This window comes from Physeter macrocephalus, chromosome 9 (genome assembly GCF_002837175.3).
Source record: "Physeter macrocephalus isolate SW-GA chromosome 9, ASM283717v5, whole genome shotgun sequence".
In the NCBI taxonomy this organism is placed as follows: Eukaryota; Metazoa; Chordata; class Mammalia; order Artiodactyla; family Physeteridae; genus Physeter; species Physeter macrocephalus.
Window position 1 is genome coordinate 15,711,045 of NC_041222.1, and position 11,773 is coordinate 15,722,817.

Genomic DNA, 11,773 nt, shown 5'->3' on the forward strand with positions numbered 1-11,773 from the left:
GATGCGCAGGCTCAGCGGCCATGGCTCACGGGCCCAGCTGCTCCGCGGCATGTGGGATCCTCCCAGACCGGGGCGCGAACCCAGTTCCCCGGCATCGGCAGGCGGACGCGCAACCACTGCGCCACCAGGGAAGCCCCCTCCTTTTTTTTTTAAAATTGCTTTTCTTATTTTTCTTTTGTTATTCTCTCCACTTTCCTTTCGTGTTATTTTCCTTTTCTTAGTGTCCTATTTACCTTTGTCCATATTTTCTCCTACTTAGTCCTTTTATTTTGCATTTCTTCTGCAACTGTCAGTTCTCCTCCATTGTTCTATTTTGCTCTGACTCTTTATGTTGCTTTTTTTGTTGTTTTTCCCTTTCTCCAGCTCTTTCTTTTGTTTTTTATTTTCCATCTTCCAGTCATTCATTTCTCTGGCATTTCTTGCTTTTCTTCTCAAAGTTTGCTTTGCATGCCTCATGCTGTTAGTATATTGACTGTTTCCCTTAAAACAGAGCCCTCTGGTTGTTCTGCATGCAAAGCTCCTCTAAGATCCAGCTGGTAGGTTTATACCAGCTTTAAAGTCACACTGTACTTGCACAGGATTCAGGAATGTAAAAGGCCTTCCCTGTCTGCCAAGAGGTCCATCAATGCCAGAGGTTTGGGAGTTAAGGAATGTTTTTCGTGAGCTATTTTTGAAGAATGGACTTCAGAGAAGTCTTGAAAGAAGGGATCGGCTAAGAAAAAGGCATTTGGGGCAGTAGGAAAACGTTATTTTTCTTGCACATCGAATCATGTTTTCAAAGTGGGAAGGGGATGATGTTTTAGTTATGGACTTACTGTTCTTCTAAATATCTGCCACGTCCACCAACGTGAAGTTTCCAAATTAGGAAGATATTCAGAGAGTAGAGTCAAACAGAAGCATATTATAATTAGCTTGTGTTTAGCCCCAAACCTCAGGGTAGAATGTTTGTTCTGGTGAGGTGGGCTGACTTACCATGGTGCTAGTTACATCAGTAGTAAAAATATACTCACAACTAATCATTTAACATTAAAAAGAAACACTAAGGAAGTTATGACATAATGCTCAGAAGGCTACTGTGTGGTTACTTATGAAAATTATGAAATAACAGGGAAGGCATCGTTAGAACAAATATTTAGTGAGTACGTTCCATATGTCAGGTACTATTGTGTGCGCTAGGAAATCAGTGGAGGGGAGTGCAAGACAAGACAAGGTCTTAGCTCTCCTGGAGCTGACACTCAACTGAAGGGAGAAAGTGGGAAAGGTCATAAGTGGAACATGATACAACTATGTAAAATATGTAAAGACAATGGGGCAAATAGGGCGTTGAGATTAGGGGTGTTCATGGTTTTTTTTACCTAGACTTTAAGAAATATGGTATACTTTTATCATTAACTTTTTTTTATGGAAGGCAAAATGCAGGTTTTAGGATCTTATGCATTTCCATCATCATGGTATATTCTGAGTAATAGTGAAATGTAATAGTAGTCACACTGTTAGAAAACAGTGCCTCGTGAAATAATTGAGTGTGATATCCTGTATTTGAAAATTCCTCATCCCCAGCAGTCTGTCATTTTTTTTTTTTTTTCTTTTCGTATGCGGGCCTCTCACTGTTGTGGCCTCTCCCGTTGCGGAGCTCAGGCTCCGGACGCGCAGGCTCAGCGGCCATGGCTCACAGGCCTAGCCGCTCCGCGGCATGTGGGATCTTCCCGGACCGGGGCACGAACCCGTGTCCCCTGCATCGGCAGGCGCACTCCCAACCACTGCGCCACCAGGGAAGCCCATGTCATTTTTCATATCTAATTCTAAGAGAAAGATATGCTGCAAATCCCTGGCTGGTTCTTGTAAGAGCAGTTGGCTCCATTTAGGTAAAATGAGGCTGAAAAGCCATATTGTTTCAGAAATATATATAAATACATCTACTGTAAAGTTAAAAGAAGAGGAATTTTTAAATAAAGAATTCTGTATGTTAATATTTGTTGCTTTATATGGTTTGGGTAATTTTATGGGCTAATTATAATTCTCAGTTACTTTGTCATGTGTTTTTCTTCAGTTTTTTGTCTAAATGATATATATATAAAAATATAAATGGTATATATGTCATAAAAAAACTTGAACAATGTTAAGTGTATAAAGTAAAAAGTAAAACATTTCTCATACTCAACCCTACTCCCCCAAAAAACTTAATTTCCTTAGATGTAAACACAGCATTAATTCTCCACACCTTTTTCATTGCATATGCAAGCATACATCCACGTCTTTTTTTCTTTTTTAACCCAATGTAATCATACTGTCAGAATACATTTTGAAAGCTTAAACTAGGATAGCCTAGCTAATTGCTCTGTATTACTGTTTATTAATGTGGACTAATATGCGGGTGATTTTTTTTTTCTTTCCCTCTTCTGGGACAGAAACCATGGACAGAGGAGAACCCCCTCCAACACTGTCCTCATCTGCTTCACCCTCCTCCCCGTCACCCACCTTGGGCAGACAAAGGCCTGAAGTTGGAACATTTCTTAGAAAGAAGAAAACTAGCGATATCTACTTTGTATCTCTCCTTTGGGCCATTGTTGGAGTCCAGATCTGGTTGAACCTGTGGATTGTACAGTTGCTACCAGTGCCTATTGCAGGTAATTGGTTAATTATGATCTTGTCTTGCCTTTGAAGACTTTTTTCTTTAACTTTTGGATTTTTATGTTTGAGATAACTTTACTGTCTTTTTTTTTTTGCGGTACGCGGGCCTCTCACTGTTGTGGCCTCTCCCTTTGTGGAGCACAGGCTCCGGACGTGCAGGCTCAGAGGCCATGGCTCACGGGCCTAGCCGCTCCACGGCATGTGGGATCTTCCCGGACCAGGGCACGAACCCATGTCTCCTGCATCGGCAGGCGGACTCTCAACCACTGCGCCACCAGGGAAGCCCTGTCTTTTTAAATAAAAAGGGAGAGCAGGCTGTGAACAAGGTGGCCCCTTAAAAGTTTTTACAACTATAATTACGCTGGTCTTATTCTTGAGACCATAGGAGCTCTCCTAGGACCTCTCCAGAGATTTAAAAATGCTGATGAAGGAATTGTTGAATTGGCATGTAACACTGACCTCATGGTTCAAAATAGTAAAGTGTGAACTGTTAAGATTATAAGGCCAGGACTAAGGACACAGAACTCCCTTGAGTTCGGGAAATTATAGTGATTGGGATCCATTATCTAGGGTCCAATCTTCAAGGCAACCCTCACAGATAAATAGCACTTCCTTCTAGTCCCTCCACCTTCTTAGTTGGCCTTTAACGGAAGGCTTAACCTCTGTTTGAAGGGCCACCACACTGCCCACCTGCAGAGGGGTACTTTCACATTGCAGTCTGTGTGGTTTCCACTGAGGTTACATAGTACACAGCTGTTTGTGACAGCCCTGCCCGCACTCACCCTGCTTCTCTCCCGAACCCCGGTAAAAGACTCAAATGTACAGAGCAGCATCGAGTAGAGAAATAGAAACAAATGAACATGTTGCCCTGCAGTGGTATAATCATGATGCATATGGAATACCTTATACTTCTCTGGTCACTAAACATCAAACATCTAAGGAAAAGAACAAAATTTGGCAAGAGCAGCTATAACAGCCGAAGAGATTGGGACGTGTCGGGTTAGTATTCTTTACCCTGGAAGGGTAAGGCGTGAGGGGCCAAGATTGTAGTCACTGAAATCTTCATGATCAAGGTATCTTGTTTATATAGGCTGTGAATCCCTGACCCCTTCAAGGATTAAGACTTCACAGAGAATGAGGGATATAGGTGGGTGGGGATTGTGTGAAAATTGTCCCAATTACATGACTTTGGAATATTTTGAACTTTCTTCTCTCCCTCCTCCTTTAAAAAAAACAAACAAACTGTATTTTAGCACTAGCTTTACTGTTTTAGGAAGTTATATGAAATTGAGGAACCTATTCATGTTAAAACTTTGTAATCTCTATCTTTTTTATGTGTGTATTTCTCATCTTCCTTATAGTATGGATACTCAAAAAGCTTGTTATTCACTTTGGCGTTGTGAACTTCCTGGAGAAGCGCTGCTCCGTGTGGTGGCAGGTTATAGAGCACTTCCTGAAGGAGCGGCAGGAAGCCCTGGCACCATGGCCAATTATCGGGCTTGGAAAATTCTTGTTAAAAGTTGATAGCAAGGTATTGTATTTTAAGAACTTGAGCTATTTTAATGGGGTTTATGTATTTCATTGTCTAAACTATTCCATTTTATGGTATATTGGTATTTATGTTTTATTTGTGGATAGCACATTTAATGTCTAATTCTATGATGAAATTTAAAGTTTAGAATTATGGTTTATATAAGGATGGGATAGATTTAGTTTCAGTAAGTATTGTGTTAGTATTTTTACATCTTAAAAATGGGAGACAAGGAGCACCTAGTTCAACTCTTTCATTTTATAAGAACCAAATTGAAATCTAGAGGGGTTAAGTGACTTGCCTAAAATTATATAGCCAGGTGGTGGCTCAGTTCAGTGAATATTTTTGGGAAAATTCTCATGTGTCAGATATTATGCTAAGTCTTAGGGAAAATCAGATGAATCCTGGAAAACTAGGTACAGAAGCTGTGTTTAGTGGAGCGATAGCAATCCCTTAAAATTTAGAGGCCGAGTTAGATTCAGAGGCTTAGTGGTTAAGAGCATAGGCTCTGAATTCAAACTCTGGATTCAGATCCCTGTTCTACTTATTAGCTATGTGACCTTGGATGAGTTTCTTAACCTTTCTGTGCCTTGGTTTTCTTACCAATACAATGAGTATAATAGCAGGTATACCTCATAGAATGGTTGTGAGTGTTAAATGAGTTAATATATGTACGATTCTTAGATCAGGATCTGGTACCCAGTAAGCTCTATATAAGTGTTAAGCTGTTGTTGTAATCTGGGGAGGAGAGGTGTGTACAGGATACAGTGGTAGTACTGAGCAAGAAATGACTCACTGTCGGAGAGAGGTGGGAGAGGGGAGGTTTTGCAGCAGAGGTGATGCCAGAGCAAATTTTGAAGCACAAGTAGGAGTTTATTAGGTAGACATGGCAAGAAGAGCAGGTGGATGGAGCAGTGCAAGGGCACAGAGACTCCCATAGCATGAGTTCTTAGGGAACACCAGGAAAATGGCAATGGCTGGGATATGTGAAATGGTAATTAGTGGGAGGCAAGGCTGGAGAGTCAGGTAAGACTGGATCACGGAGGCCTTTTTGTGTGCCACGCTGTGCAACCTGGACTTCATCACAGGGCTAGTGACTGCTTCCTTTAACAGGTCCATCCATGACTTACGGTTGAGAAACACTGTTAGTTGAAACAAATGTAGATATAGATGAGAACAGTAACTGGAGTTCATGTGAGGGGGGAGGAAGTCGAAGGAGATGCAGGGGATACATTTTCTTACATATTGCCTGATGGTCTTCCAGAAAGTTTGCCAGTTTTAATTCCCACCACTACAACATGTGGGAATGCCCATTTCCTTGAGCTCTTGCCAGTACTTGATGTTATAGTGTAACAAAAAGTCCATTTTAGTTTTGTGAAAAGAAGTACCTCAGTGTTGTTTTAATTTGAAAATTTTAAAAATAAAAATTAGGTTGACCATCCTTTTATTTGCTTATTGGCTGTTTATATTTTTCTTTTGTAATTTGCCTATTGTGTTCTTATTAATTTTTTTCAATTTTTTAAATAAGAATCTAAAACTTCTCAAAAATTTCAACATATTTATCACATCTCCCTGATTAAGGTGAAGCTTTATCTTATTAGAGCAGATTTATCACTTCAAACTGTTTAAAGAGAGTAACTCTTACTTCAATTAATTTCTTTGTCTTAGCACTATCGGATGGGATAGAAACTGAATCCCCTTCTCAGTATTTCCATGTACTTGTATTTGGAACCCTTCCTTTAGGAAAACTCTACAGTTGTGTCAGTTGAAGTTCCAGGGGTGTCAAAAAGTATTTGTTATGGAGTAGCCTTGTAAAAATTTTTCATTTTTATTCTAATTTATATGTCAATCTGTCCTTCTTAAGGAAGAGAGACAGTAAAATGAATAAAACTAGCATTTTCTGTTGTATGTAATACATACCAGAATAAGTGGCTGTCTCAAACTGAATATTTAATTATAATTGATGTCAAAATTATGTTCTGTGTAGTATAATAATATATGTGGGCTCCTGCTTTGGGGAATAAATCTGTTTTTCTGTTTAATTTCAATTGATTGGACCAGTGTTTTTGAAATGATCTATATACAGGAGATTGTTTTAAGTATGTGTCTAAACATGTATTGGGTGTACTTTAGGGAAAGCTCTGCAAAGAGCATTTACAGTCACTCTGATGAAATTATGTGTCTTAGTTTTTATGCTTTTTATGTCACTAATAATGCCTTAAATCTTATGTTTACTGATTTTTAGATTATGTATCCACTAATCAGCATGAGGTATTATAGTGCTAAATATTGTGAGGTGTAGATGACATAATGTTTATGTGAAAAAAAGGATATTATATATGGTAGAAAAATGTGTGCCTGAAAAATTGGAAATGGAAAGAAATGCACCAAATCTGATCAGAATCTTAGATATGTCTGCTTTTTCGCCAGGTGTTCACTGTTCCAAATGAGCACTGAAATGTTTTACTCTAGGAAATGTGAAATAAGTAGTTTTATAAAGCTATAACTACAAAGTTCAATGAAAATGTAATATATGAACATAAATTAGTTTATACAGGGACTGAAAATCCTTTTGGTGTATGATATGTGAAAAATTTTAATTATCACTTTGATCTTTGGAATTTGGTGTGAAAGTTCAAGCCTATAAGCATTCAAGTTATTTTTATGTATTTTTAATTATTGAATTGCCAGCAAAGCTTGTGGTTATCATCATTGCAATCGTGTATCTTAAAGGACTACTACATTCACTTGATTTAAGAACTTTGTTAATGCATTACAATTTTTTTTTCCAGTTTTTCCTTTGTCTGAGATAATTTCCTCCTCATGCTCTCAGTGATTTTCTTTTCTTTCCTTTTCATGCTATTACTGTATTCTCTAATGATATGCCACTGTTCTTATCTTCTCTCTCTCACCTTACCCCCTATCCTCAAGCTCTGGCACTGGCTAAATAAGAAGGTAAACAAACACCCGGATTTTGGTTTTTACTGTTGAATTCTGTAACTTCCCCCCAAATCTCCGTTCTCACCCTGTTTCTGTCCATATGTCAAACTAAGTTTTTGTTTTTAAAGTTCTAATTATAAGCTATGGAAGGTCATGAAGTATTAATATTGTCACAGTACAATTTGCTAAAAACTCAAAGCTATTTATTTAGAATGTGGATGATATCTCCTTGCTGAAGTGTGTGTAAGTTCTGTCTTGTAGTCCTTTTGTCCACTGTGATTTCCATTCCTTTTTAGCTCTATAATGTGACCCAGTCTGATACTCTAATCTCCTTTGTTGTGTGAGAGCACATTAGGCAGAAGTTACTAAAAAGGAAAGAGAACTTGTTATGGCTACTTTTTCTATAAATAACACAATAATTTTTTAAAAATATAAACTTGTGAAATATTTGTCTGATTCTCTTGGCTGGTAATGTTATATGTTGTCCTTTTTAATAACTAGTCTTCCAAAATTTTATTTTTATCTTTAAAAAAATTCTAGTCATGGCCTATGATATCTAATTTTATGTATTTCCCAAAGTGTGAGGTATCTGTGGTCAATGCCTCACATGATCAGCATGGAATTTTCAATAACTTCAATAAAGGCTAATGCAGATATATTAGGAGTGCTATATCTCTGATATATTGTCCACATACAGTAGTTCTGACTTAATATCATCAGATCCCTAGGGCAGATAGCAAAAAATGACGTCATTCATGTGTATTGTCTTTTCTTCTTTGCGGTACGCGGGCCTCTCACTGTTGTGGCCTCTCCCGTTGCAGAGCGTAGGCTCTGGACGCCCAGTCTCAGCGGCCATGGCTCACGGGCCCAGCCGCTCCGCGGCACGTGGGATCTTCCCAGACCGGGGCACGAACCCGTGTCTCCTGCATCGGCAGGCGGACTCTCAACCACTGCGCCACCAGGGAAGCCGACGTGTATTGTCTTTAAACACAATAAGACCTTAAAAATCTTCAGTGAAAATATAGCAGGCCTTAAGAAAGATGTGGTACCTCTTGGAAATAGATCAAAATGTGACTCTTGGGTGTAAAGATTAGGGTTTCATTCTTTCTGTTGAAACAAGAAAGGGGAGACTCTTGACAATGCTTACACTTTTAAACGTTGGATTGAAAATAAGCAGTGTGTGAAATAAATAAATACACACACATACCACCACCACTACACACACACAAACACACAAACACACATACACAAATGGCTATGTATACCTCCACTCTCTAAAAAACTGGTATGAGTAAAGGAGTTCAATCCTTGGCAAATGATAGTGCTGCAAATATAAGTTACATTTTCTTACTTTGATTAAAGTAGGTGATTTTATATATTTCCCCAATTTGTGTATATTGAAATGAAATTGTCCTCTAGAGATGAGAGAAAGGAGATTTAAAGTCATTAGGTTCAGGGACTTCCCTGGCGGTCCAGTGGTTGAGACTTTGCCTTCCAATGCAGGGGGTGTGGGTTCAATCCCTGGTTGGGGAGCTAAGATCGCACATGCCTCATGGCCAAAAAACCAAAAGATAAACCAGAAGCAATATTGTAACACATGCAATGAAGACTTCAGAAAAAAAATAAAGTCATTAAGTTCAGTCTGATTTAACCTTTGGTGACTAAATGAGTTAGGTTACCTAATTCATAGCTGACTAGTTGTGAGTTAGTTTTAAAAGATTCCTAAGAGATCAGGTAACTTTTTCCTTTTCTTTGGTGATTCCATGTAGTGTAGGTAAAGCATTGGTGTAGAGTAGGAGTAACTGCTTTAAGTTTTGAGGAAAGCATGTAAATAAGTTGAGGTCTGTTTTGTTACATTTCATCCAAGGTCAGAAAATTTGCAGCATTGGGTATTGGTATTCCAAGTTCAAGTGGAGCGAATTAGAGAGTAATTCAAGAGAAGTGAGGGTGAGAGACTCGTCTATGCTATGATTAATTGAAATGTAACTGTTTCTTAAGACTTAATTGTTTTATTTCTTAGTATTTATTATTTGCACTAAGACTACTAGAATTTGGTTAAAAAAAACAAAGCAAAATAAAAACCTCCAGGTCCAGAATAACGAAATAGAAAACTCAGTAGTGGAATGACACTTCCTTCCTAGTTTGATAAATAGGGCCAGTCAGTTTCAGAGTGTCTTTTGGTATAACTATAAATTTACTGACATTGCTACCTTTTTAAAAAAAATGCTTGCCTTCATTTATACTTGAAACATTAAGAATGTTGTTTTAAAATTACTCCCCTTCCACTTTTAGAAAATAAAGTTTAAAATCTGAAGTAATTTCTCTTGGTGTGGAAGGCTGGGAAAGTTACTAGACGACTGTGCAGTTTCCACGAGCAGGGCAGGGTTTGACAGGTGGTGTGATTCCCTTTGCCTAAAGTGGACCACAGAACAGGATGAGCCCCATGGGACAGCGCCACTGGCATTTCTTTACAAATTCTCTCCTCCTTCCTCTTCCCCTTCCCCCTTGCTTCCTCTGACCATGTTTCTCTTTCTCTGTCTATCAGTTGCTGTTTCCTTATGAGTCTTGTTCCATTCACTCTTTCAGGGGGTTCTTTTCCTCCATAAGTTTTCTATCCATTTTGTTTCCTCTCGATTGGTCCTTAGTTCTTCACATTTTTAAGTCTTTCCTGTCTCTCTTTCCCACTCTTTGTGCTCTCTTTCGCTTTTGCTGTCTTCCTTTTTGTCGTGTTTTCTCACCTTATATCTTAGCTGGCTGTAATGTGAATAGAACCCCCCCCAGCCCCAACTTTTTTCCTTATGTATTGAACATCTTAAATGACTTGATTTACAGGCACACCTCAGAGATATTGCGGGTTGCATTCCAGACTACCCCAGTAAAGCGAATATTGCAAATAAAGCAAGTCACATGATTTTCTTTGGGTTCCCAGTGCATATAAAATTTGTTTACACTATACTGTAGTCTATTAAGTGTGTAGTAGCATTATGTCTAAAAAACTGTAAACTTTAATTAAAAATATTTTATTGCTAAAAAATGCTAACTATCATCTAAGCCTTCAGTGAGTTGTAGTAGTAACATCAAAGATCATTGATCACAAATCACCATGGCAAATACCATAATAATTAAAAAGTTTGAAATACTGGGTGAATTACCAAAATGTGATACAGAGACACAAAATAAGCAAATACTTTTGGAAAAAATGGTGCCAATAGACTTGCTCGATGTAGGGTGGCCACAAACCTTCACTTTGTAAAAAAAAAAAACAACACATTATCTGCAAAGCACAGTAAATTGGAAACGAGGAAAATAAAACAAAGTCTGCCTGAATTTTAAATTTTGAATGAAACATCTAACCCTCAGTATTATCTCTTGAAAATAAACCTATATTTAGGTGCCTCTTATTCCAAGCCTTAGGTATAGGCTTGTGATAGGAAAATTCTACCCTGGCTTAAAAACAAAATTTGACTTTTGTAATGTACATAACGTGTTTGTGACTATTCCACGTTTTATATGTTAAAAATACCCAGACATAAATTTAGATATTCATACTTTCCAAATAAAACATCATTTATGTTAACATATTTCAGGATCAGACTTTTCTGAAAAAAATTGCGGCTCCTAAGTTATTTTCAGAAATCATAACTTGTGAATACAAATCCGGTCTTAATTCTGAAATTATTTTATTTATTTTGCCTAGTCAAATATGTATTAACTGAGCTTTTACCACATGCCGTGCACTGTTAGGTTTTGGAGATACAAAGAAGAGTAATACAACACTAGCTCTTTTCTCGGGAAACTGTATCAAGAACTAGATGTAGAGTTAGTTTCTGATTGTGAAACTTTTCAGTTTCATTGGTTTTAGAACTTATATTCAAAATATGACCTCTGACCTTCCATATCTTAGAAACCTGTTATTACTTTTTTTAATCTCTGCATTGTCTTTGATGCTTTGGTAGCATGCACTGAAAATTAACTCTTCCGTTTGAAGCTGTAATTGCCAAGATAAAAGATGCACTTTTTATCTTTGAGTTCACTGTAGCATTGATCTCTTAATGACAGTGTGCTTCATGAAAGATAAGGAGATGCAAGCTTATAATCACTGAGTAGAAAATAAATGTTTTAGAAGGCATGTTGTTTTAACCACCATTTTTTTGCTCTTGGATGTTTAACTCACTGTTTGGAGAACATAATTCATATTTAAGTTAAGAGTAACTTATTCAGCAATGCTCATGTTGGAGCTGAGGGGTGCAATGTGGTGTTTCAGTCATCAGTCTGATTGTATTTTTGAAATGTTAAATGGTAGCTTTGCATGGCAGGAATTCTAGAAATCTATCAGAATTATATAATCTCAAAACAAAAATGTTTATAAATGTAGGATTATTTGTGATTGTGAAAGATGAGAGAAGTTATACTCAAAATAGAACATCAAGTAGCATTTAGGGAAAGCATAATTTTAATTATTGATTAAGGAATAACCATTACTTTAATGATTATTCTTTATTTACAGTCAATTACAATTTGTCATAAAGCTTATGTTTTAAAAAGAATAGAAATGTCAAGTGGAATGTCAGATTTTTTTTTTTTTTTTTTGTGGTACGCGGGCCTCTCACTGCTGTGGCCTCTCGCGTTGCGGAGCACGGGCTCCGGACGCGCAGGCTCAGCGGCCATGGC

At 37.7% G+C, this 11,773-nt stretch overlaps 1 protein-coding gene across 2 annotated transcripts in view; it reads left to right on the forward strand.

Annotated features, from left to right (window-relative positions):
* TMEM245 (transmembrane protein 245) overlaps positions 1-11,773 on the forward strand; it is a 112,417-nt gene that overhangs the window by 23,443 nt on the left and 77,201 nt on the right. The window contains exons 5-7 of one of the 2 annotated variants that reach the window (XM_028493698.1): positions 2,409-2,627; positions 3,993-4,162; positions 7,094-7,117. In XM_028493698.1, coding sequence (XP_028349499.1) covers positions 2,409-2,627; positions 3,993-4,162; positions 7,094-7,117 — 413 coding nt within the window. The remainder of the gene's footprint in view (positions 1-2,408; positions 2,628-3,992; positions 4,163-7,093; positions 7,118-11,773) is intronic. The other variant, XM_024126192.2, reaches the window with a different exon arrangement.